Source organism: Serinus canaria, chromosome 8, assembly GCF_022539315.1.
Source record: "Serinus canaria isolate serCan28SL12 chromosome 8, serCan2020, whole genome shotgun sequence".
Classification (NCBI taxonomy): Eukaryota; Metazoa; Chordata; class Aves; order Passeriformes; family Fringillidae; genus Serinus; species Serinus canaria.
Genome location: NC_066322.1, coordinates 1,066,788 through 1,093,582, shown reverse-complemented (window position 1 = coordinate 1,093,582; position 26,795 = coordinate 1,066,788). Strand labels below are relative to the sequence as shown.

The following is a 26,795-nucleotide window of genomic DNA, read 5'->3' as shown; positions in this document are numbered from 1 at the left end:
CAAATCCACAATATTGTATATTTTATTTAAATTAACAAAACTACATGTTTTCCAGGTTGCTTAAAGCATTCTGTAAAAACTGAACTCAACCTAAACAAACAAACAAAAAAAAAAGGATATATTTTAATAAGACCCAGGGACTATTTCCAAGACATATGAGTTGGGCTGAGGAATGAAGAAATAAAAAACCCACACACGCACACACACACGCCCCATAAACAAACTGTTGGTGTTTGACACAGAATTTGGTTTGAAAGCTGCAGCTCCCCATTTGTGGGGAGCCTTTACAAAAGGCAATGCTATAGTCTAAGCTGGAAAAGAACCCACGGACACAGCTATGGGAACAACATAAATATCACGTAAGAACCCAAGGAAAAAGGGATGGCAAAGTTGCAAAGTCGCGTGTTCAGCTGGGAACATTGCGGGGTTGCAGGGATGTGCGTCGATTTAATTCACTTCTAATGGAGTAGCTACTACAGTAGGAACACTGCTTGGACCTGCTTGGCCTCCAGGGGCAGGGGAAGCTGGGCATCCCGGGGAGGGCAAACACAACAAACAGAATCGCTTTAAGAAAATCCAGTAGGAGCTGCAATGAATCCACAGGGAGCAGGCCTTTGGCAGAAGGGTCTGCCTGGTGTGACACGTCCCCATATGATGGTGCCCAGCAATCAAACCCATGCAAGCTGATCTTGTGGTGCCACCCTCTCTTTTTTCATAGCATTGAGCTGTAATAAATGGATGAGGGTAAATGAATAAATTCTGGGGTGGGGATTGTTATGGTACCTGGGCTGACAGGAACGAGTTTCCCCTCTCTGCCTCCCCTATAATGCTTCAGCAACACACAGCAGCAGCAGATTCTTATCTTGTAGGGCCAGAACTGGGAGGGTGAGTTACATGTTACCAGCAGTTAACACAGAAGTTTGCTCCTGCCAGCTCACGGGGGCTCTCTGGGCGCTCCAGGCCATGGAAGGTGTGCCCTGAGCAGTGCAGACCCTTCCGCACCATCCACTTCTCTGAACTGGGCCCAGCAGGGCTCAGCTCAAGCCTCTACCCCAGATCAGTTCCCACTCCCCTCTCTTTGCCAAAGGCCTCCCAGCACGGGGCTGAGCGAGGTGCCTGTGTCTGCTCTGGGAAAGCAAAGATCCACATTAGTGCGTGACCAGCGGATCCTTTCAAGTCCTTAATCCCTGGAAGAATCCAGCTCTGCTCCGGCCTGGCAGCGCACAGAGCGAGACTGCCCAGCTCCCAGGGATGCACTGTAACAAAAGGAGAAGGTGGAGGAAGCCACAAAAGCACGGGAAGCCAAAGGGACTGAGAACAGGGAGGAGCTGACTGTGGGATCAGCCAGCTGGGAACTTGGGTCAGGAGTGCTCTGCTCTCCTGCAACTCAGCTCAGCATCCAGGCTGGCCATTCTCTGTATCCAGCAAACAGCTGCAAAACCTGCTGAGAAAGCAGTCCCTGCTTCTACTAAAGCTTTACTAACAGCCTGCTCCTCTCCCAGCTGTGCTTCATCCAGCCAGAGAGGGTGGCTGCAGGGCTGCCCCAAAGACTCAGACAAGGTCAGTACAGCCACAGTGGTGGAACTAAATGCTTTTAAAACAAGGCTCCTCCCGCAATCAACACCTTGTGTAAGTTGCACACAGGAGCAAACCCAGAGTACTGAGCACATGCTCCTGCCTAAGCTCCCTGCAGCAGCTTTATGCACCAGCACACCCAGCAAACTCAAGCCATCCCCACGGCAGCTCTGCCCTGGCCCCACATCCGCACCTGTGACTTTGCAACCTCAGTGCCCTTCCAGCAGGGTTTTACGTGCCCGAGTGTAACACAATATACACAGCCCTCCCCCCAGGAATAACTACACCATAGTAAAGAGTTACAAATGTTCTGCTCGCTGTCACTGCTCTGTGAATGCACCAGGGACGGGGTGCTCGAGGAGCGGATGCGGCCAGAGGGCTCTCCAGCCAGAGGGACTCGTGTGTCCTCTGCTCCCCACCCCAGGCCGGTCCCTGCTGAGGCACCTCCGTGTCACTCCTGAGCCTCCTTCCGAGCCAGCTTGTACACCTCCGTGGGCCCGTCCACGTGGGTGATGGTGGTGGTGAGCTGCAGCTCTTCCCCGCTGTTCACCCCCAGGTCACCTGACAAACAAAGGTGTTCCATCAGTGAGGTCTCTCAATAAAATGTGGGACTATTCCAAAGGAAAAGATCCACTTTATTCCCTCCAACCGCTCATCTGCCTAAGCCACGGACCAGTGACTTTCTTATAAATTATTTTATTTACAGTTATTTAAATAGAAGCACGAGAAACACATGGAGGGGCTGTAGCATGTCCAGAGAAGGGAATGGAGCTGGGGAAGGGGCTAGAGCCCCAGGAGTGGCTGAGGGAGCTGGGAAGGGGGCTCAGCCTGGAGAAAAGGAGGCTCAGGCAGAACCATCTGGCTTTCCTCAACTCCCTGGCAGAAGGGTCTATTTTCTCCACTCCTCATCCCTTCATCTGAGCTACACAGTTTCATCTGGGCAATGCTAAAAGGCACAAAAACCACCCCAAAGGCTCCAGCCAGCCTTGGCTAAAAGTCAAACCTGTCCAACCCAGCCATTAATTCAAATGCCTGCTTGGAAACCCAAACCATCATTTGCAAAACTTTTCAAGGCGCTGAGTGTGCACTTGGACCAAAATAAAAGGCACAGAAGGCACCCCCTACTTTGTACCTCTCTGTCCCCTTGAGAGCCCTCAGGTCACCTGGGGACACTTACCATTGGACTGGTCTTCGCCGTAGTTCTTGTGGGATGGCGCGTACAGGAACATGAGGGCGAACACGTAGAGATTCCACATCCCGTAGATGCCGGTGAAGAAGGCGCTGTTCACCTGGATCGTGATGTCCCCCCACTTCCAGTGGCCTTCTGTCACCTGTCCAGGGAAAACAGACACGGACAGGCCATGAGGAAGAGGAAATTCTGTAAAGACACAGCCTTGGAATACATCAGTGAGAACAGCATCAATTCGACAGGACGGAGGAAATGGAGTGTAACAGGTTCAGTGAGGCAGAAGTCAGGCTGGGATTCTCCTCTTCAGACTCGGTCTGCAGGGACAAAATGCTCCTGACAAAGTGATTCCCTCAGGACTTCTTCAGCTCTGATGTCTCATTTACTGTGACCGAACCGCTGCGCTCTGCGATACCCCTGCCACAAGCATGTGCTCAGCACAGATTGACGCACAAAGGGCACTACCTGGGGACACCACTGACATCCCTAAACATCCACCTGCTAAAAATAGACCTTTTATAGCAGGAAAACCAGCCTGAATAATGGGGGAATTGATGTGCTAAGCACGGCTGGCTGAGGAGGGACCAGGCTGACAGCACCAACCTGCCACATGCTGAGGGCTGTCAACATCCATGAAAATATCATCAATATTAATATTCCTTGAAGATACACAGACTGCTCAGGCTGCAATGTTGCTTTCTGTTAAAGAACAACATAAAGGCCAAGAAGAAAACTACAGTAGCTTAAAAAGAGATCCATGGAGATGCTCTGAGGACTGGAGCCCCTCTGCCATGGTGCCAGGCTGGGAGAGCTAGGGGTGCTCACCTGGAGAGGCAAAAGATGCAGGGAGAGCTCAGAGCCCTTCCAGGGCCTAAAAGGCTCCAAGAGAGCTGGAGAGGGACTGGGGACAAAGCATGGAGTGACAGGACACAGAGAATGGCTTCCCACTGCCAGAGGGCAGGGATGGATGCAATATTGAAAGGAATTGTTCCCTGGGAGGGTGGGCAGGCCCTGGCACAGGGTGCCCAGAGCAGCTGGGGCTGCCCCTGGATCCCTGGCAGTGCCCAAGGCCAGGCTGGATGGGACAAGGAGCAGCCTGGGACAGTGGGAGGTGCCCCGGCCCATGGGATGGGCTTCAAGGTCCCTTCCAGCCCAAGCCAGTCTGTGACTCCATGATTCAAGCCATGATAAAAACTCATTCGTACAGAGGTGACACGGGAGCTCAGGACAAACAGGTACAGCTACTGCTGGGCACAGCAGGCTGCAGTCGGCCCAGGGAAGGTTGAATGCTGTCACATCTCCGTGGGCACACAAAGCCAGCCACCTGAGTGTTTCAGCATGAACAGAACATTTTCCTCTTGCTGAGTTCTCAGAAATGACTAAAGCCTGTTGGCCGATTTCCGCACGGCGCAGCCCCAACGCTCCCCGGGAGCCAAGGGCCTCTGTGCCGGCTCCAGCCTCAGCAACTGCATGGCAGAGCTTCAAACAAACCAAAACAACTTCTTCAAAAGCAACTTGTTATCAAACGTGCTCAGAACAGGCCAGTCCTGTCTGACCAGCGACGAGCGGCGTCAGGAGCGGCTGAGAAGCAGCGGCTGAGGCTCTCCCGGGGAGCCCAGAGCCACCCCTCACCTGGCTCACGATGAAGAAGATGACAGTCATGGCTGCACAGGCCAGGGTGATGAGCATCAGGAACTTGAACCTAAAAATCAGCCCCTGTTTAGAGAGAAATGTCACTGGTCACATTAACAGAATCCACAAAACCCATTTTTGGTTTTAGGATAGACAAGACACGAGGATAAAAAATAAAAAATAAAACAAGGGTCCAACCCACGAAACCCCAAAGCAAAACAACCTCCACCCACTCCTGTGCCGTGCTCAGCACAGCCCATATCCTCCGCTCCCCACACGTCTGCGCTCCTGCCGGAAGCTCCGCGCGGGGTGGGCACGTCTGGACAGCGCTGCCTTTCCATGACATTTGCCCGCTGACTGATTGAGCAGCAGTTAATTAAGTGGAAGAGGTGGCACACAGGGCTGCAGGAGGGACGGCCCGACAGCTCACGGCTCTTGTAAAACAAACACGAGGTGGGGTCGGTGCCCCAGCGTGGGCTCGGGGTCTCACCACACTCATCCTCACCCCCGGCCTGGCTGGGAGGGAGCTGCAGCAATTCCGATGTCTGGAAAACCTGGCTGGCTAGCACAGAGTGGAGATTCCGAGACAAACTCCTTGGCAGGCAATCCCACTGCCCACCGCCCCTGCTTTCACTGGTTCTACATTTTTACTTACAAATTCTTTTGGTTTTGGGTGAGTGCGTGGGTTTTTTTAACCTGGTTCTGGAATTGAGGTGGAAATGTCAGTGTCTGCGTAATTACCCTGCCACACCACGACAACAAAGGACTATTAACTTAACTCTTCCACACCAGATCCCTGCTCCCCAGATGTGTGGATGTGGAGTGTGGCAGCAGCAGCTCTCCACCCCAAGCTGAACCCCTGTGCCTCCTGCCAGAGGGAAAAACGCTCAGTATCTGCTTCAAATTCTTTCTTTCAAGTCCGGTTTTCTGAATTTTTAATGTGCATTCCTGATGAGTGATAACAACTTGTTTAAAGAAGAAGTGACCATAATTTAACAGAATTAGTTTAGGGATAAATATTTGCACCCCTGTAGAAGCAAGTTAAGCAGAGAGTGAGCGCCTCAGGTTTGGCAGCAGGCAAATCAGGTAGGACAGAAAAAGAAACAAAATCATGGACTAAAACTGGGGATGATGTGGGGAATGTGTTGTGCTTTGACCCTCCAGCGACTCTGTAAGGAAATGACGACCCCAAAAATCCAAATTTATACCATGAAAAACAAGATGATCTTAGCAAGACCTCCCAATTAACACAAAATTAATATTAGAGGAGAAGAAATTGAAGTTTGAAGAGATTATGGATAAAGGGGGTCTCAGAACAGACTCTGAGGTCCAAAATGTCTTTTAAACAGGGAATCTGTGCCCCACAGAGGACTCTTACCTCGTAGTGAAGGCGGCGAGCCTTGCTCATGGCAGGGAGGCTCGACTGCTTCCCACTGATGTTTCTGAACACTTGGAAGACCATGAAACACAGGAAGAGAAAGTAGAGGCACAGGCAGATCCCTGCAACTATAATAAAGGCCATCTGTGCAGAGGAAGTTAAGGCAAAATGGACAAACTAACAGGAAATCCTAGAAAACATTACCCAGGGAAAATGGTACAAACTAACAGGAAATCCTAGAAACCATTACCCATATTCAGCTCTCCAGTGATCTCCTGCAGTGCCTGGCCAGCCCCTGTCCCCCAAAACCAGAGAGTTTTCCCACACCTCCCAGGGACCTGGCAGGAGGGAGCACCTCCCTCTCCCACAAACCAGGGGAAGGATACAGCCAGCTCCGTGCCCACCTCGGTGGTCCAGATGCTGTAGAAGGGGTTCTTGAGCTGCACTCCCCTGCAGAGAGGAGAGAAAACACCAACTGTCAGAGGGCCCCTTGTCCACTCTGCAGCCTGGGAATCACAGAATCAGGGAAGATCCTGAGCTGGAAGGACCTACAGGAATCACTGGTGCAGCTCCTGCCCTGCACAGACACCCCAACAATCCCACACTGTGGCTGAGAGCATTGTCCTAGTGCTCCTGGAGCTCTGGCAGCCTCGGGTCTGTGTCCATTCCCTGGGGATCTGTGCAGTGCCCAGCACCCTCTGGGGATGAACCTTTTCCCAAGGTTCTGCAGGAGAAAAGCCAGCTGTGCTGCTTTCCCATGCAGGTAGGGAGAAGGTGAGGTGGGAAGTGTTTTCATGGCCAGCACACTTGGGAGCATTCCAGGAGCCCTGGCTCTGGGAGATGGGGCTGTGCACCCAGCCATGGGGACCCAGGTGGTCCCCGCTGCAGGAGGTGGCCAGGAGCCCCTGCTCTGGGATGGCCTGGGCAGTGCAGCTGCACCCACCTCTCACACATGTCGAAGATGAAGAGGCAGAAGGAGCCCACAGCGATGGGTCCAACCTGCTTCCAGTAGCCCGAGAGCCGATTCCGCTCGTTCTGGTCCTGGTCACCAGGTGGGGAGGAAGAGAAAAAGGAAAACAAGTTAGCCTGAAATCCCCTCAGCTGGTGCAAGTCCCCACAGCATCATTTCCAACCATCAGCTGCCAGGATTTCCTGGAAGCGGGGCTGGAAACCACCTTCCCACGGGTGTGGTACCCACCATCATGTGCTCCCCACAGAAGATGATCCAGAACGAGAGCAGCATGGCATAGAAGATGCCCTGTCGAATGTCTCCGAAGAGCAGCATCCAAGTCCAGTCAAATCCAATGGAAAACCACTCCACGGGGATGTTAATGAACGTCATGGAAATTCCCAGAGCAAAGATGACCCTGGATAGGCACAAACACCACCTCTGTCCAGTGTGTGAGGGAAGGACAGAGCCCCAAAAGCCAAAGCTGTGTGTGCAGAGCAACAGAAGGAAATCCAGCACTTTTTGGGAAGTGTCACCTCCTGCCACCAAACCCCCTAGGACTGAGCTCCTCAGAGCAGCTCCTTTTTCTCCAGGGGTTTAACAGGAAAGAAAAGAGAAGCTGTGGAGGTCTCCAGCTCCAAGTGTGCCTGGGTGGAGGGAGGGGATGGAGAAGAGACAATTCAATTCCTATCTCCCAACCATGGGCTCTGCCTGGGAGCAATGACCACCTCAGTGGGTCCCCTGGGCCACCACGGGTCCCTACTCACTTCTCCAGCAGGACAGGGGCACGTGTCATCAGCGTGATCCTCCTCCAGTACCACACCATGATGATGAGAATGCTGGGCGTCAGGAAGGTCTTCATGGCAAACCACACCTTGGTGAAGCCTCCGTTTTGATGGATGCCCTGAGGAAAAGCAGGGTACAGGGTTTGACATCATCACCCTGTGTTTCTCCTCATGGAGTGTCAGGAGAGGCACACACATGGAAGTGCATCCCAACAATGGTTTGACCAATGATGGACAGAGAACGGGGGCCCACTGTGCCCCCAGGACACCTGGGCAGGTTCCAGAAGGTCTGAGAACAAATGCCAGCAGACACGTCTTCCACGGTGAAGGAGAGAGGAATTCTGACACAGCATGGAAAAAGCTGGCAGAATCACTCCCAGACAAGTAACGAGAGCCTCATGGAGCCAAGTCACCCCTGGTGGGAAGAGCATTGGCTCATTAATGTGTTTCTGCAGCCACGCATCCTCCCACCGCTGTCTGCAGCCACCGCAGCCATGGTGGGAGGGCTCCAGCTGGGAAAAGCATCCCTGCTCACCCAGCCTCGAGGGCAGGCAGAGCAAGGATCACTGACAGCCTTCCCACACATGGCTACAGCCAACTCCAGGCAGACCAGGCCCCCTCTGAACCCTCCTGTTCTCCTTAGCTCCTGAAGGACTCTGCATTGCAGGCAGACTGTGGTGGGAAGCAGAGGATGCAGAGAGCTCGGAGCCTTGGGAAGAGGAGGAGGCCTAGGGAGGGCTCCTGAGAAGAGCAGGGCATTCCCAGGGAGGAGGGCAGTCCCCCTGGAGGCAGAGGAGCTGGGGCAGGAGCTGCAGCAGCCCGGGCACAGATGCTGGGTGGCAGAGGAGGGCAGGACGCTCACCACGAGGCGGATGTCCTTGATCTCGCCGATGCCCACGTTGATGCCCTTCCTGTCGTTGACGGGCAGGCGGATGTTGATGAGGTAGTACTTGTGTGCCACGCTGCCGATCTCCATGAAGGGCAGGAAGTCGCAGTCGTAGTGACGGCCCTCGGACTCCACCGTCTGCAAAGGGCAGGAGCAGAACATGGCCCTCAGCCCTGGGACCAGCGTACCACAGAGCCCTCCAGCTGGGAGCACCGGGAGCACCCAGAGCCCGTGTGTGACACAGTGCCTGAGGGACACCTCTCCTCGTGTTTTGGATTGTTTAGGATCACTGAGCAAGTAAGGTTTGACCTCAGACAGGTTCACATTTCAGGCTTTAATGGGAGCCTTTCAAGATGAACCCTGTACAGCTCCCTAACAGGAGGTGGGAGCCAGCTGGGGATTGGCCTTGTCTCCCAGATAAAAAGTGAGCGGACAAAGAGAAAACGGCTTCAGGTCATGCCAGGGGAGGTTTAGGTTGGATATTGGGGAAACTTTTTTCATGGAAAGGGCAATTCTCTGGTTCTGTGATTGGAAGAGGAAACTCCCACTCACCCGCACCACCAGCGTCATTCAAATTCCTTACTTTTGGAGAGCCAAAGGTGCACTTCAGCTTCCTGATCTCTATGGCATGTGCTATTTCCTCCCAGTCATCGAACATGTCATCACGATAGGCCAGCGACACATCCAGGGTGATCTCTGCGTTTTCCTCTGCAACAGCAAGGAGACAGGAGGCTCAGAAGGTTCCCAGAGTAATTAAGAAACACGACACAAAGTTCCTCTATGAAGATAATTAACAAACTGAAGCTGCGCTATGATGGGAAAAAACTCAGAACCAGCCACACACAACAGCACTGATGTTTTCTATGTGCCTTGTTTAGCTACAGTTGTTCTACAGAAGGGTTTTGATGCTCTCCCTTCCTCACTTACAGAACATTGCAGAGCCCTCCCCTGCTCCTCCACACCTGCCCTGACTTGTTCCTGCCTCTGCAGGTGGCCCAGCTCGCACGCCAGCAACACACACCGAGCTCCTGGCCTGGCAAGGTCACCCATCCCTGTGGGACCAGCAGCTCATCCCCTCCTGGACGTGGGCACAGTGACAGTCTGGGATACAGCAGCTGGGAAAGGTGCTCCTGGCAGGACACTGCCAGGGGGTCCTTGCTGCCAGGAGGGAGTGAGGCTGGATCAGGCTCGTTCAGGCTGGAACAGGCTCACTGAAGAGCCAAAACTGAGCGAGTTCGTGCACTGGAGCAGCAGCTGAGGCTGCCAAGGAGCATCAACAAGTTTAAAAACTTGAGGCAAGTCTGTACCAGCTCCACCAGCTGGAAAATCCTCCTGTTTATCAGGCACAGATCCCAGGGAAGGCTCTGAACGAGGAACATGCTCCAAAATGAGCATGTGCATGTTACAGCCCAAGCTCCTTTTGGACGGCACCAAACCCTTAACAGCCACAGGTGCTGGAAAAGCTTCAGAACCACTGAGCTTGGAAAAGCACTGGGAGATGGCTTCAGAACCATCCACCTTGGAGAAGTGTTGGGAGATGGCTCCAGAACCATCCACCTTGGAGAAGTGTTGGGAGATGGCTCCAGAACCATCCACCCTGGAGAAGTGTTGGGAGATGGCTTCAGAACCATCCACCCTGGAGAAGTGTTGGGAGATGGCTCCAGAACCATCCACCCTGGAGAAGTGTTGGGAGATGGCTCCAGAACCATCCACCTTGGAGAAGTGTTGGGAGATGGCTCCAGGACCATCTTTTCAGCTATATTTTTGTTGGGAATATGTGGTGGCACACTCATCCCACCGGATGGGAAGGGGCGTGGATGGGATCTGTGGTTGGCATTTCTATTTTTATGCCCTTTAGAGGTGGCTGGGTTGTGCATCTGATGTGGACACTTCAGGATTTTTCTGAGCATTTTCTGGTGCACGTGACTGGTACCATCCAGATCCACATGCAGTCCCTTTCCAGAGCTGCCAGGAGCTGGGTTTCCATGAAACACGAATTTGCCATCTCAGATCCGCTCTTTAGGAGACCAGCAAAACAGATAAATGGGAACATAAGGTTGAACTTGGCCCGGCTAAAAAGAACCATGAACTCCATTTCAGAAGCCATAAAACCAACTGGAATGCTTGGGATTAAATCCAAGAAAAACAGCTTTCAGTATTTCATCTTTGCAGTCCAAATGTTGCTGCTGCCATGGAGTATGAAAACCAGAAGGCAGAAGATGAACTGCTGCGTGCCTTTCCAGGCCAATGGATTAGAGGCTCCCTCTGGAATTCCATCAGTCTCTCTGCTGGGGTGACACCTCCCCTTGGAAATGAGTTTTGTGCAAAGGCCCTTCAGGGCTGTCAACATAAAATACAGATATATCCATATACCCATATATTTCAGCACAGCAGACTGATGGCAGAGCTGTGTTAGTGGTTGGACTCCATCTTAGAGGTCTTTTCCAACCTAAATGATTCCATGAGAATCCCACGCCAGCCTTCCATCAGCAACTCCCATTGTGCCTGAGGAACAAATGAGGACAGTGACAGAGAACCAAATCTTAAGGAGATTCGTGCCTTATTCCCATTAATCAGATGGTGAATAGACAATTTTCTGGGGAGGGGAGGGTGTCCTTTTCCTGCACAGCATTAAACTGAGAGGGAGCAGGATCAGATTTAGATGGGATAAATCCTTCCCTGTGAGGGTGGGCAGGCCCTGGCACAGGGTGCCCAGAGCAGCTGGGGCTGCCCCTGGATCTCTGGCAGTGCCCAAGGCCAGGCTGGAGAAGCCTGGGACAGTGGAAAGTGTCCCTGCCATGGCAGGGGTGGCACTGGAAGAGCTTTGAGGTCCTTCCAACCCAAATGAGGACAAGACATGCTCCTGGAGGTTTCCCAGCCCTGAGCTCTGTGACCCTCCCAGTGAGGGACTCCCTACTCATGCTCCAAACACCACCACTGTCATTTTTACCAGTGGCATTTGACTGCCCAGGAGCTTTTCCATGAATCACTTTATAGGACAATACTTGCCCAGGATATCTTCACTCCCATTACAATGGCCTAAAAATAGTGGAGTTTTTTCAGGGGGGAGCTCTGTGCCAGCTGCACACTCACACAGCTGGCTGGGAAGAAGCCTATGGCAGGCAAGCAGAAATGCTGGAATTATTTCCATTACACTTCCATGCTTCACCAGCTCCCTAAAATTACAAAACCTACCAAAAAGCCTAAGGCTGGATGAATTAGAAAAGGAGGCTGCAGCACTCTGCCCTCTTTCTGTACACAGTTGCTTTCCAGCTCCAAAGAAACTCCATCTTGTTCCTCTGGCCTCCTCCTTTCCCAGTTCTGGAAGGGGTTTTAATAATTGAGTGCACAATGCATCAAGAAGGGAAAGGGACAGCACAGAAATAGCCTCTTCCTCAGAGGAACAGCCTGATTCTCTCCCAGCTTTCTGGGAGGGACAAACACAGGGAAGCAGCTCAGCTTCTAAACATCTGCATTCCAAAAAAATCTGTGTTTCAAAACCACTGGAAGTCCAGAGGGAGTTCCCAAGGTGCAGGTGATTAGGGCTGGTTGCTCCTGTGAAAGGTGAGATCCCACAAGGTTTTCCAGGAGCCTCAGCCCCTGCCAGGCCCTCTCAGGACACCTTACCAGAGCTGCCCTTCCCCTGTGTCCAGAAAAACCCTTTCTGGCTGGATGAGGAGAGCTGACAGGTCCTGGAAGAGGAGATCTGACACAGGACTGACTCCAGCTCTCTGTGGATGAGGAGTCAGCCATGAGTCACCAACACTTCCCAACAGGCACAGCCCAGCTGCCCCTGCCCCAGGAGGGTTTTGGCACCCAGCACCCTGAAAAAACCAAATGCACATTTACTCTGTGCCTTGGCCTTGCTTAGGAATTGCAGGGGAAGAGGACAACCAAGAGCATTGGAGGAAAAAAGCAGGAGACAGTTTGAAGTGGCTCAGAAACCTCCCTGGTGAAGGCCAAGGGGAACTGGCAGAGCCCAGGACCCTGCACAGCACCTTCAGACCCTGCAGTGGAGCTACAGGAGCAGGATGTGCCCCAGGCAGCAGCTTCTTCAGGAGGATAAATCCTGTGCAGCTCCCAGCAGTGCTGCTTTCCTGGATGATCTGAGGCAGCTCCAAGACAGTTTTCAGGACAGTGACCAGAGGCTTCAGCAGCTGTGGTGCCTTCCAGGAGTGGCCCTGGTTTGGCACCAGCCCCTGCTGGCATCAGCCACAGCAAGAGAAGGCCTGGAGGGCTCAGAGCCCCAGAGAGAGGAAACTTGAATTATTGCTTTAAAGGAAGAGCTGAGGTTATTTCACACCCTTATTGCTGTCCCTTTCGAGGAACTGATCCCAATCACCTGATCAATGGGGCCCTTTCATTTAACAGCAGGGGACAGACACACACATGCAGTTAATTCAGCTTAACAAGTCTGCTGTTTATGTCTTCAAGAGCTGTTACAACACAATCTAGCAAGCAAGAAATGTGTTGCTAGTTTCTGAGATTCTACACTTAATTTACACCTGCCTTCAGCTTGGTACAAAGTGGTGGACAATCCCCAAACTTCCTTTTTATTACCCAGGGAGTGGCCCTAGATGAGCAGTTCTGCTTTGAGATCTCAAAAAAAGCCCCCCACCTGTGCAGGACTCAGTCACTGAAGGGCACAAAGCCCAAGCAAGGCTCTGCTCTTGCAGCAGAAATGCTGCCAGAGGCTGGGTTAGCATTCCAGCAGCCTGCTCCAAGGGCTCAACCAGCTCCTGACTCCAGCACGGTGGTTCAGCTTGAAAATCCTTGGAACAAAGAGCTGTTTCCCTAATGCAATCATCTGTCCAAGTGGAAGGAGGTGAGGCCTTAATAAAGGCACAAAGCTGCTCTCTCTGTATGTCAGAGATAATTACAGGGATAAGAACACAGGTGAAAGCTTTCTACAATCTCATTTCTAACTTATCTTAATGATAATGTGTTAAATCCTCCCTGCTCCATCTCTGCAAGTGCTCAAGGTGAAACAGGGCTTGGAGCAGCCTGGGATAGGGGAAGGCTGGAAGGTTCCCCTGCCCATGGCAGGGGGTGGAATTGGAGCTCTGAGGTCCTTCCCAACCCAAACCAGTCTGGGATTCTGGGATAAATAGCTGGACGAACAGTTCCACGCTGAGCAGGAAGGGGTCAAGGACACAAAGATGGCTAAAAAAGCTCCTAACCCAAACTAACTCCCTGAACTGATTTCACCCCCCAGATCCCTGAGCATGGAGCTGGCCCCACAGCCAGGCTGGAGCCAGGGCAGGAGCTCCACACAGCCCAGCCCAGCCCAGCCAGTCTGGAAAGCAAATTGTTTATTCACTGTACCTTATAGTTAAAGAGGGATTTTCCCCAAACACTTTAAAACATGCAAACACATGGACAACTTCCCTTCCAGAGAGGGCCAGAGCAGTCCTGCCCTTGCTGCTCTCAACATAATTTTGCAGGTTTTAGTGCAGGATTATTTGAGTTTGAGGTGGAGTTGTGTGTTTTGTGTGTGTCGGGGAGGGTGTTATGTATTTATTTAGTATTTATATAATAGCTTCAAATGGAGAAAAGGGGAATTAAAGTTAGGTATTGGGAAGGAATTCCTGGCTGTGAGGGTGGGGAAGCCCTGGCAGAAGGTGCCCAGAGAAGGTGTGGCCACCCTGGATCCCTGGAAGTGCCCAAGGCTGGGTTGGAGCAGCCTGGGATAGTGGAAGGTGTCCATGCCCATGGCAGGGGTGGCACAGGATGGACTTTGAGGTCCCTCCCACCCCAAACCATTCCAGGATCACCAATTCCCAGATTCAGGTAGTGCCCCAGCACCACCTCACAGCGTGGCACCAACACAACTCACGGCACGAGGTACAAACCCCATCAGGGGAGGCACTCTGGGCAATGAGAGCCAGGCAGCAGCTCCCTCTGGCAGTCACTTACTGAGGTCGTTGTCCATCTTGAAGGCAATGTCCAGCTGCATGATGAAGAGCATGAACTGGAACCAGGGGCTCATCTCCTTGCTGGGCAGCGGGATGTGCACGGCGAACACGATGTCGTTGGCCTCGATCTGCCTGCTCACGGCCTCGTCAAAGTCCTTCAGCTTCTTGCAGTGGTTGGGTCCCCAGGGCATCAGCCACTTGGTTTTGTGGTGGTTCTTCCTCACGTCAATGCACTTCACTGACATGTAGGGAACAGCTGTCGTGGGGCTGGGGGCTGGCAATGCAAGAGAAGCACACTTGTAGCATCTGCAGACATCTGATACAGCGGCTTCCCCACCGAAACTCGCAGCTCCCCGCTCAACTCTTTGAAGGCAATTTAAAACAAATGCACCCAGTGCTGCTCCTTCACAGCTCTTTGATCTCACAGTCAAGTAATTAACTTTATTACATCCACAGATGTATTACTGACTTTGTAGTGGGATCAAATTAGGATTAATTGAAGAGCTGGGATCTGTTGGTTCAGTCTCGGATACCACGGTCACACAAAATCAGCCTGATTTACTGAAATCTTTTCCTTTCCCTGTGCTCACTCAAGCAAATCCACACAGAAAGCATGTGCCCAGAGAAACCTGGATGGATAAACTAATCCCAAACCTCGTGGTCCTGCAGGGCATGGCAGGATTTACCACAGGGATTTGCACTATGCAAGGCCAAACATCTCCTCAGGCAGGAAGATTTTCCTCCAGGGCAGTGAGTGGCATGGGAAGTGAGACTCTGCAGGTGATTTTCATGTTGTCACCATCCTCATTCTGATCATCCAGAACTTCTCTTACAGATCACAGCCCCCCCAAAAAACTCCAGCAGCAATAACACCACCATACAAACTCAATATTCCAAGGAGGAAAACAACCCCAGAGTGAGCTTCACCTCCCAGTCAGGGCTCCTGGCTGCCCCCAGCCCCGCACTGCTACACCCAGATGATTCAGCCCTGGCTCCCTTGTAATTTGGGCACAGCAGGATCATCCCAGCAGCTCTGGAGCCGTTTGGGATGGCAGCCAGGAGCCCTGTGGAGCACCTTGCCCAGCGTGCCACCTCGGCACAGGGTGACATCCCCACGGCTTCCCACGGGCAGGGAGCGGTGACTCAACGCCAGGCGGGAGGAAGTTACTCAAAAGCCAAATGTTTATGAACTGCATTTTTTCCATTTTTTCACAGCACTGAGTTTCTTCCAGCTCCAAAGGAGCTCCAAAGGCACAGGGATGTCGGGATAAGGGTGGGCTCCAGGGCACTGGTGTGAGCAGGTGGGTTAATGGTTGGACTCGCTGACCTTAGAGGGCTTTTCCCACTGAAAGGATTCAGGAGTAGTCCCAGATGGATCCCAGCTCCTGGGATGCATTGTTGCACTGCTGCATCCCAAACCCTTGCTGCACTCAGGAATCACACAACACTCAGCCATTAAAGCAACCCCAAAACCAAAGAAGTTATTGATATCAGAATCAGGACATATCCTGAACTGGAGGGAACACACAAGGATTATTGATCCAGCCCCTGGCCCTGCTCAGACACCCCAAATCCCACCCTGGGCATCCCTGGCAGAGCTGTCCAAACCCTCCTGGAGCTGCTCTGGCAGCCTCGGGGCCGTGCCCATTCCCTGGGCATCTGGGCAGTGCCAGCACCCTCTGGGGAAGAACCTTTCACAATATCCACCCTAAATACTTCATCAAGAAACAGCAAAGTAGAATAAAACAAAGCACTCAACAAACAAACACAAATGAAGCTGCAAGTCCAGGGTTACAGAACTCTCACAACGTGCCCATAGTGCATAAAACACTGCAATAAATGTTGATTCCTCCGCCGTGCCTCGATGCAGAGCCCAGTAACCACAGCTAGAGCTGCAGCTGGAAGGGAACATCAGGAATATTGCTGTGAAGTAAGCCAGGCATTTCAGCCGAGCTCTCTGAGCTCTTTAACTCTGACACATTCTGGGTGATTTCGAAGGCATTTCTGAATTAAGAGACAGCGTTCCTTCTACAGAGAAGCCGAACGTTTCTTGCTTTGATGCAACTCATTATAGCCATAAATACATGTTTTCATCACTGCCTGATTATGATTTTAAACACTTGGCACGCTCCCTGCAGCCTCCCCTCTGCCAAAGTTACAGCTTTGAGGAGCATGAGACAATTACTCTACATATTCCTCGTCGGGAATCGCGCACCAAACAAACGCCGGCACTTGGCTTCCATTACTGATCTGGCTCCTGGCCCATTAAATCCAAGTGAGCGTTGAACCAAGTGGAAAAAAAAAAAGCTTTGTGGAGCTGCAGCCAACTCAGCCAAGAGCATTACAAAGTGCTATGCAAAACAAAGCTCTCACCCAGGGATTTGGGCTGTGCTGGGGTGCCAAGGGCTGCCCCAGCCCCTCTGCCCCCAGCCCGGGGGGTGCAGCAGCCCCACGGATCCCAGGATCTCTGTCAGCCTGTAAATAATTGAGTAATTGAACAGCTCTGTGTGCACAGCACAGTGCATTGGCCTCGTGCTGCTCGCTGCCATGAGAGCTGCAGGAATGCAGGTACCACTTGGAGTAGGAGGGGAGCAGAGCTTCCAGAGGAAGGCTGGGCAGGAGCCAGGGGAGTGCAGCTCTCTGGGAGCCAGCTCAGCCAGGAGCCCCCAGGAGGGAGTCCTGGCCCCAGGGGCTGGCAGCAGCCATGGGGCAGAGACCCCTCGTGCCAGGGGCCTGGAGACCAGCAGTGCCAAGTGCCAAAAGCCATGGGCAGGAGGTGCTGGAGCTGCCAGCACTGCCACAGGATCACAGACTGAAAGAGACCTTAAAGTTTGTCTCGTTCCAAACCCCTGCCATGGCAGGGACGCCCTCCACTGTCCCAGGCTGCTCCGAGCCCCAATGTCCAGCCTGGCCTGGGACACTGCCAGGGATCCAGGGGCAGTCACAGCTGCTCTGTGCCAGGGCCTCCCCACCCTCCTAGGGAACAATTCCTTCCCAATACTTATTTGTCTAAATTTCCCCTAGATTTCTGCCTCTGCATCTCCTCCAGCTGGGCCTCCAAAGGTGCCCAGTTCACAGCATAAATCCCAAGCTTATCCCAAACTACAGGGGCAGAGCAGATCCTGCTGCTCCCTGCAATGGTTTTGGTCAGCAAATACTGGGAAAGCTGGACTCCTTCACCAGTGTGGCCACCACTGCCAGGGAGGGCTTCCCATGGACTGCCAGTGCCACCTCAGCTGACTGAAACAACTCCTGCACAGAATTTCATCCTTTCCATTCAGCCAGGAGGTCAGGGCAGGGGGCTCAGGGACTGATCCCACCAGGACAGCAGAAAACAAGGTCCAAGGGGCTTCCCTCAGGAGCTAGTCCCCAAACAAAGAAAGCCACACTGCTTCTCTGGTTTTAGACTTAAATCTGGGTTAAAAAAAAATTACTGAGACAAGTGAGCTCAATTTTTTAGCATTTTTGGGGGGGATATTACATACACCTAGGTTTGGGTAAGATCGGTATTTTAATTTCAATAAACTAAGTAGATCTTCAAAAAGTTCCTGTGATGGAGCCTCAAACACCTCCTTCCTCCTGCCCTCAAGTTCCAGGATTTCCACTCCCTCTCAGCTCCCCAGCAGCCCTCACCTTGGGAATCACATCCTGCACCTTCTCATCCCAGCACCTCCAGCACTCCCATTAACCACCGACCCTTGCTCCAGCACCATAAACAAGCCCTTTGGAAACTCTCAATTGCATTGTGTCCACACTGATTAAAGGCTGAATCCCCCTGACCTCGGGGGGATTTAACTTCTCCCGGCACCGGGAGCATTCTGCTTTTCTACTCAATTACCCCCTTCGGAGCCAGCCAGCACTTCCCAGCGAGCACACACAAAGGGCTTCTGCTTCATTACCCTAAGCGACTGCAGGGTAGGAATAAACAAGCTAATTTATCATGGACAGACCCAGCTTTTCCAACTGGAACGGCCACAACCTGGATAACACCATACATGCACTCAGCATTATAAATGCATATTTACTACAGCATGATTTTTTTCTGCCTCCCTCTTTCCTGACCTCGATGGCAGCAGTTTAATAAATTTGAGTGACACAGAGACTTTTAATTACTACTTCCTTGATAGTTCTTATTTCACACGGCTTTCTGGAACATTGAAGCAGCTTTTATATGCAGACTAATTGTATATTTAAATAACCCCACTGCCTACTGGAAGCCCACTCCCCTTGGGAAAGGTTTTTCTTTCTTGTATTTGACTTCAGGCTTCATCCAGACCAAAATCCTTTAAAGCCCCGGGGAACCCATTCCATCCTGATTTACAGTGGGAGTTTCCAGATATCCTGTTGCAGCTCAACACCCATATTTCTGTTGTTTCAGAGGCTTTTTCTCAGTACTATAGGTTTCTCTGGGTTCTTTTTCCAGACCACAAAAATGAACCTGTCCAAACCATCAAACCCAAGTTTGCTGGATCAGAACAGAAACTTTGTGGCTGCCCCTGGATCCCTGGAACAGGGACAGGCTCGGAGCATCCTGAGACAATGGAAGGTGTCCCTGCCATGGCAGGGATGGGATAAAAATGGGATTTAAGATCCAACCAACCCAAACCATCCTGGGATTCTGTGACTCTACAAGCCAGTCACATATGGCTGGACACTCTCATGTCCCAGGGGTTGTGTTTTTCCTCAAGGTTTATTCTCCAGTGCTACTTTTGCACTTTGCTACCAGCAAAGCCTCTTCAGAACAGCACAAACTGAAGGTTTTTCCCAACCAATCAGTTCCCAAGGAGCTGCAGGAGCATCCATGCCCACAGCCCTTAGAACTGAGGGAGCAGGGGATTCCCAGCTCCCTGATAAGCAGCCAAAGGGCTCCTGGGGAACAGAGATAAGGAATTATTCCCTCAGCCCCAGGCAAGTGACAAAGCAGGGAAATCTCATGAGGCACAACTTGCTGGGAGGACTGAATGAATGATCTCCATGATTCACATCCATATTCAACAGCAGCAACGAATACAAATGAGGTGAGCATGAGTAGAGCTCCCTAAATGCAGAAATGGATATTCAAACACATTTAAAAGGAGAAATAAAAAGGTAAGACTGATTTACTAATTGCCACAGAGAGCCTGATCTTCTTCCAAGTCAGTTTTCCAGTGGGATGAGATGCATTTCCTGCAATTCCCAACCAATGTAAGCACACAGATCCCAAGGAGCAGGAAAAAATCCTGCATACAGATCCCAAGGAGCAGGAAGAGCTGTTGTTACCCTGCAGTTTTTCTCCTGAGCCTGACACTCCCCAAGATAAGATACCTTGGAAACTGCCCTGCTCAGATATGTGAGGAATTTCATCTCCATGTGAATGGGCCGGGCCAGGCCCTTCCCCACTGGACACCTTGAGCCTTCAAAGGCTTTCCCAGGCTATCAGGGACTTCAAAGGCCACAAGTGTTATTTACCAAGGAAAAGGCTTCCTGTGTGGAGGTTTTCCCTCTCAAAGGGCAGGGAGGCAGCAGGAGCACTGCTTGGGAAGTGCTCGGGTCACATTTAAATCAGCACAGGGGGAGCAGCAGGAGGACTGACCTTGCCACCTGAGCTCTCCCAGGTTTGGGTTTGGAAGTGGTGCAGCTGTGAAAAGAGAAAAACCCAGCACCTCTGAGGATTCCCAGCTCCCCAGGGCCCAGCACTGCCATTCCTGCCTGGGAACTCTCCATTTCTGGCACTTTTGCCCATTCAGCTACAGTTACAGCTCCTCAAAAGAAGAATTGAGCAGACCTAACTAAACAGACATGACCTTCCGTGTCTGCTTTCTCCTGGCTCCCAGCGCCTCTGCCAAGGCTGCAGCACTGCAGGAATGTGTCTATACACAGGATCCATTGGCATTCATGGCCACGGAGCACCGACCAGCTCCTGGAGAGGCCCTGCATGAAAGGAAGTCAGGCACACAAAAATGTTCTTTATCCCCAGCCTGAAACACTCTTTCCTATCCATACCTTGGAAATCCGACTGCTTTCCTTGTCAAAAGATCAGCTCAGCCCGAGGAAGGTAATGAAATCCCAGGAAAGAAAATGAAATCCTGGAAACTGGGGGCTCAGGAGCCAAATCAGACATTTAGATAATGAGCTGGGATTGTGGAGAGCTGCTCAGCCATGGCCACACATGACTCATTATCTCTCCGGGCCAGACACACAAGGAAGTTTGAGCTCCTCCAGTCACAACAATTCTGTTTTTTCCAGCCTAAGCCAGGGAAGGGAGCAGTGAACCTGCACCTCCTTAATCCATCCCCTCAGCCCAGAGGACTCATGTGCTAAATAAATCCCTCCACTTTTCCAATCAGTTAAATTTGTACAGTGTACGGGTGGGCACTGGACTTGCAGCACCTCCCTGGGTGTGAGCCTGCTCTGGGTTTGCCTGGGCCACAGAGAGTTCTGCATCCCCTGTGCTTGTTTGAACCAAGGATCTGTGGTTTGGGATAAGGCATCCTTGGGATCATGGAAGTTCAAGCTGGAAGGTACCTTTAAAGTAACTCATAAAAAAAATCATTGAAAATTCCCTTTTAAAAAGTTTTCGAAGCTGGGCTGCTGCTGCACAGAGATCTGGGGGTTTTTTTTCCTTTTGATATAGATATAAAATAACATTATATATGTATAAATACCAGGATGAAAAGGCAACGAGGAAGAGACTCCAACAGCTTCCACAGAGAAAGATAATTTGTAATCAGAAGTTTTGCTTTCTAAACAACCAAGAGGCATCAAACCCACATAAATCCAGTCATATTCTGCACACACAACTTCCACCCTGGCAGCTGCCAGGAGGACACCGGGGTGTCCCAGCTCAGCTTTGGCCTGGAGCAGTTGTGGTGACCTCCACTGGAACATCCCAGCCAAAATTCCCAGCAGCAGCACAGCCAGGTGGAAGCTGCAGCTGGTCCAGCTGTGGAATCATGGAATTGTTTACATTGGAAAAGTCCTTTTAGGCCAGGAATTGAACTGCTCCCAGCATTGCCAAGGCCACCACTGCCCCATGTCCCCAAGTGCCATATCCAGAGGGATGTTAAACCCCTCCAGTGATGTGGACTCTACCTCTGCTCCAGGCAGCTGTGCCAGAGCTGGACAAACCTTTCCATGAAGGAATATTCTCAATATCCACCCTGAGCCTGGGGCCATTTCCTCTGCTCCTGTCCCTGTTCCCTGGAGCACAGCCCGACCCCCCGGCTGTCCCCTCCTGGCAGGAGCTGTGCAGAGCCACAAGGGCCCCTGAGCCTCCTTTGCTCCAGGCTGAGCCCCTTCCCAGCTCCCTCAGCCTCTCCTGGGCTCCAGACCCTTCCCTGCCCTGGACACGCTCCAGCCCCTCGGGGTCTCTCTTGTCCTGAGACCCAACACTGCCCCAGCACTGGAGGTGCAAGGTTTGTCCTCATGCCTTGTCCGGGACTGTCACAAGCCTGGTGGCATCCCAGGACAGCCACACTGGATCCAGGGAAGGCAGAGCAGGCAGGGGCTCCTGGGAATGCCGGCATGCCTGTAAATTATCATCAGCCCCATTCCTCACAAACGGAAACAGAAACCATTCCTGGGGATCCCATTCTCCTGTAATCCACACATGCCATCATTTACGGCAGGATAGTGGAGACAAGGCTGCATCAGGATTAATTTTGTGGATCGTGTTCTATCTCCCACTGCTGCATCCCAACTGAACACATCACACACAGCCCAGAAGCGTGACCTTTAAGCAAGATGTTTTCCATGAAGGGAGCAGACACCAGGAATCCTGTGGGGTTTCAAGTAGTGACAGCCCCACTTTCTGGAGCCAACAGTTCATTCCCAAAGCACAGCAAAGAAACAGCCCAATAAAATTCTCTTTTGGGGTGTTTGCTTCCTTTTAAGCTTTGCAAAGCTCCCTCCACGCACGGGGACTCCATGATTGCCCTGGAGAGCCTGCAGCAGGGCTGGACAACATGTTCCATGAAGAAATTTTCCCAAATATCCAACCTAAAGCTCCTCTGGCACAGCTTGAGGCTGTTTCCCCTCATCCTGTCCCTTCTTCCCTGGGAGCAGAGCCTGACCCCCACCTGGCTGCACACTCCTGTCAGGGAGTTGTTAGCACAGGAGCTTCCTCCTGCCACAGGAATTTCTCCCATCCGTGTGCATCTTGTTCTTTGCCAAGAGACAGCTCTGAGCAAATCCCACCTGAGAGCTGATAAGGTTCCTGCTGCTAAATAAAAGAGCTGTTGGAAACAAGGAAGCTGCATTAAAACCCTGACATCACACACTGACTGCCCAAAAGCGAGCTGGGAACCAGCAGTGGCAGAAACCCCCTGGTGTGAGGAAAACCAGCTTTGTGGTGGTTGTATCAGGTACCAACGTGCTGCATTTGGGTATTTTGGACTGGCACGAGGGATCTGTTAAAATAGAGCACTTAGTCATTGTTTTGAAACATGACCTAAGTGCCTGCGAGGGGAAAGGCTGGCTGGGCTGAGCAGCCCTGTCCCACTCGTGTACGTATTTTGGGTTGTCTAGACCTGGGCACACCAAAATAACCGGATTTTGGTGTCTGTTGGGTGCGCTGCATCAAACCAGAGCGGGGCCACTGTGTCAGTGCCACCTCTGCTCCCAGCCCACCTGGTGGCACCCCTGGGAGCAGCTGTGGGGTGGCACTGGCAGCTCTCCTGGCACAGCTCTGATCCCTTCGGGACGCCAGCCACCCACCCGCTGCTCAGCACACGGAGTCTCCTCGTGGGAAACACCACACGCCTGGGAACCGCTAAAGGGGTCAGGCCCGATCCTGGATCAGTTTCCAGGGATACAGGGAGCCCACAACAGGGCAGGTTCCTGGGAAGAGCTGCTCAGCCTCCCAGGCTGTGTGTCATCCTGCCAGATGTTGGAGACCACACCTAGGTTACACATGGAACCTGGTGTTTCACAAGCAGCAGATATCCCTGGATTTGCAGCTCCCAGGAGGGCTGGCTAGGAGCTGCTGGCTCAGGGATGAGCCTCTGAGCTCCTTAAATGCATCAGAAGGGGTAAAGACTGCAGAGGAAAGAACAGTTTGGATGATTGATTAGAGCAGTTTGATCTGAGGGGAAGAACAAAGCGGGGACTTCCAGGAATTAAAGAACTTTGGGGGCAGCACCCCCTAGGACCTGACCACAGATACAAGATGCATTTATTCCAGCAGGATGGAGTGACTGAGCTTGTGCAGGAATTCCAGCAGGATGCAGAGACTGAGCTCCATTGTGCAGGGCATTGAACTCAGCCCCAAATCCCTGTCCCTGCTGGCCCCAGTCCATCCAACCTGTCCATGCAGCTTCCAGCCCCACCTGGGAGACCCATCCAGGATCGGAGGGCACAAGGTGGATGCTCAGAAGCAACAGCAGCCAATAAAGCAGGACATAAACCAGTTGGAAAACTGAACCAACATAATTTAAATTCTTTAATCGCTGAATCCCTTCAAAACTGAGCAGAAACACTTGTCTTTTCCCTGTAAAGCCAGCCATAAACATCTGTTAGTCACATCTCTCCCCAAATGCCAGCACAAACAAGGTTTCCTGAGCCACACCAGCCTTTGGAAAAAGCAAGTATTTCAATTTAGCAGCAAGAAACTGCTAGAAAAACCCTTTTAAGATGAAGTCTGGCTTCTCTGCACAGCACAGGCCAAGACATTTTATCTCAGGAATCAGCAGTGGGTTCAGTAACCTGCTCTTGAACCAGCTCTTAAAGAGAAAAAAAAAAAAAGGGAAGGAAAAAAACTAATCCTGATAAACTTCATGTGGTTTCAGGCCTGCATAGAGCAGGAAAAATGAGTTTTACTCAGTATGTGCCAGTGACTCCCCTGTGACGGAGGTGAGGAAGAAAGAGAATGAGGGTAACTGAAGTTTTCCAAAATGTTTAGTGAAATTTTTATGGTTATTAGAGGCTGACATTTCAAGGCCACGAAGGCAAATCACTGATGGACACCGGGAGCGCAGAGCCTGCTTCCTGAGGAACGGCCGGCGCTATTCCCTCGATCCCTCTCAAACTGAGAACAGCCCGACTTTATTCTCCCAACGAAGTGCAACAAAGTTTCGGAGTGAATTTGACCCCGATTCTTCCTGAAAACCCGCAGAGCTCCGCAGGGATCCTGCCCGGGAGGAAGGGCTGGGCCCGGGGGAGCCGGCCCTGCCCCAGGCAGAGGGGGATGCCCGCAGGGCCGGACAGCCCTTCCCGGACACAAAGGCAACATTCCCACCCTGGACATGGCCAAAGCAGCTACATCCATGCGCCCATCATTTCAAGGAGCCGGCGCAGAACTCAGCTGCTTTCTAGTAAAAAAAAAAAAAAAAAAAAAAAAAAAAAAAAATTAAAAACTCCCAGGACTGCCCCAAACTCGCTCTCCTCCATCTTCCTCCTTCCATCCCCCAGGGAAAACTCTTCTCGCCGCAGGGCTGTGTCCCAGTTCCTGTCTTTGGGAATGCTCATGCATAAACAAACACAATCTGGGCTTTAGAGTGCCCGGTGCGGAGCTGGGGAGCCCAGAGCCGAGGGGAGCCGGGGACGGAGATAAAATCCCTCCCTGGGCAGCCACGAGGGTCTTCCACGGGCACGAACAAACCCAGGCCGAGCCCACGAGGGTTTGAGCTTCTCCTGGGAGGGGGTCGGGAATAGGGGAAGCTCCTGCAGCAGGAGCGGGAGGTGGAACGGAGGGGGCTCCTCTTGGAAGAGGATCGGGAGGTGGGAGGGAGGGGACCCGTCCTGACAGAGGTCGGGAGCTGGGAGGGAGGGGAGGGGAGGGGACCCCTCCTGGAACGGGATCGGGAGGGAGTGGGGGGATCCCCCGCAGAAACGAGCCTGGACAAAGAGCGAATCCCAAAAAAAAACCCAGAGCCGGGGTCCCCCCTCCCACCAGTCGTTCCCCTTTTTCTTTCCTTTTTTTTTTTTTTCCCCTAGATTTTTTATTAATTTTTTTTTTTTTTTTGTTCTCATTCTGGCAAGGGGGGGAGGTTTCCTCCCGCGGCCGATTCGGAGGCCGAGGCACGGGGAGGTGCAGCGCCAAGAAGGGAGGAAAAATCCTTTTAAAAAAACAAATTATTATTATTTTCTAAGCCAACTTTGAAACGCGAGGCTCCCTGCGCGTTCCGTCGCCATACTGAAGCTTTCCCACTTCCCTCTTTCTTTAAGTCCAGGCTGAAACCAGGCCAAGAAAAAAAAAAAAAAAAAAAGAGAGAAAGCAACACAAAAACTTTTCCTTGGCCGGCTCCCCCCGCAGCAGCCGCGGGACGGGCACAAAGGGCCCGGAGCCGGGATCGCTCGGCTACAAAAGCGGATAATGAGATCATGGGAGCGAGTCAGCGATACTGTAACCAGCACTAAACAAGCGGGCAGCGGCGGGAGGAGGAGGAGGAGGAGGAGGAAGGCAGCGGCCCCCGGCACTCACCGATGAGCCCTCCCACCAGGAAGGCGATGACTTGGAGCACGAGCAGGATGCCCCCGACGATGCAGAGCTTGCGGGTGCTCATGTTCTCGATGATGGCCCCGGCCATGCTGGCGGGGCTGTGCGGGCCGGGGCGCAGCGGACGGAGCGGGGGCCGCGGGCAGCGGGCGGGCCCCGCTCGCCGCCCCAGCCGTGATTGTGCCGCTCCCGCCGCCCGCGGCCGCTTTAACCGGGCGGCCACACGTGACCGCCGCCCCTCCCTCCCTGCGCCCCGCCCGGGCCGCCACAGCGCCGGCAGCGGGGATGGGAGCGGCGCTGGGATCGGGAATGGGAACGGGATCGGCACCGGGATCGGCACCGGCACCGCCGTGCGCTCACCGCAGCCCGGCCCGCCCCGGCCATGGACACCTTCCACTGTCCAGGCTGCTCCAGCCTGGCCCTGGGCACTGCCAGGGATCCAGGGGCAGCCACAGCTGCTCTGGGCACCCTGTGCCAGGGCCTGCCCACCCTCCCAGCCAGGAATTCCTTCCCAATATTCACCTAAATCTACCTTCTTTCAGCTTCCAGCCATTCCCTGTGTCCTGTCCCTCCATGCCTTGTCCCCAGTCCCTCTCCAGCTCTCCTGGAGCCCCTTTAGGCCCTGCCAGGGGCTCTGAGCTCTCCCTGGAACCTTCTCTTCTCCAGCCTGAACTCACCATCACGTTTTCCCCACTGCTCTCCCATCCCCATGGCTGTGGGCAATGCTCTGTCCTTTCCCCAGCCCTACTTTGATTCACCCCAGTTGCTCACACTGAGCAGTTTTCCCAGTTCTGCTCCCTCCATCCATCCCCATTTCCCAGAGGAGGATGCTGTGTACCCATCCCACCCTCTGGAAGCTGCTGGACTCCTGCTCTGAGCTCTGTGTGCTCACAGAGTCCTTTGCATGGCCCAGAACCAGCTCATCACCCCCTGCCATCACCTTTAGCAGCAGGACAAGGGGAAATGGATTTAAACTAAAAGGGGAGAGATTTAGATCAGATATTAGGCAGACTTCTACAGTGAGGGTGAGGAGTCCCTGGAGCAGGGTGCCCAGAGCAGCTGTGGCTGCCCCTCGA

The 26,795-nt window shown here is 52.6% G+C and overlaps 1 protein-coding gene across 1 annotated transcript; it reads right to left on the bottom strand.

The window, feature by feature from the left end:
- Positions 1 to 4: 4 nt before the first annotated feature.
- WLS (Wnt ligand secretion mediator) lies at positions 5 to 25,868 on the bottom strand. Its single transcript, XM_050977400.1, has 12 exons — positions 25,705 to 25,868; positions 14,308 to 14,580; positions 8,975 to 9,099; positions 8,368 to 8,529; positions 7,488 to 7,624; positions 6,970 to 7,138; positions 6,715 to 6,812; positions 6,158 to 6,221; positions 5,772 to 5,915; positions 4,394 to 4,477; positions 2,753 to 2,906; positions 5 to 2,136 (listed from the first exon to the last, which is right to left on the bottom strand). The coding sequence occupies exons 1-12, from the start codon at positions 25,808 to 25,810 to the stop codon at positions 2,027 to 2,029; spliced, it is 1,626 nt and encodes a 541-aa protein (XP_050833357.1). The 5' UTR covers positions 25,811 to 25,868; the 3' UTR covers positions 5 to 2,026.
- Positions 25,869 to 26,795: the final 927 nt, after the last annotated feature.

Bases quoted from the DNA above. Each gene is read 5' to 3' on its own strand.
- WLS (XM_050977400.1), bottom strand. From the start codon at position 25,810: ATGGCCGGGGCCATCATCGAGAACATGAGCACCCGCAAGCTCTGCATC. The intron at 4,478-5,771 runs GTAAGAGTCCTC...CTCTCTAAACAG, and splicing joins CTCGCCGCCTTCACTACGAG to GGGCTGATTTTTAGGTTCAA. The intron at 2,137-2,752 runs GTAAGTGTCCCC...TTTGTTTGTCAG, and splicing joins CGGCGAAGACCAGTCCAATG to GTGACCTGGGGGTGAACAGC.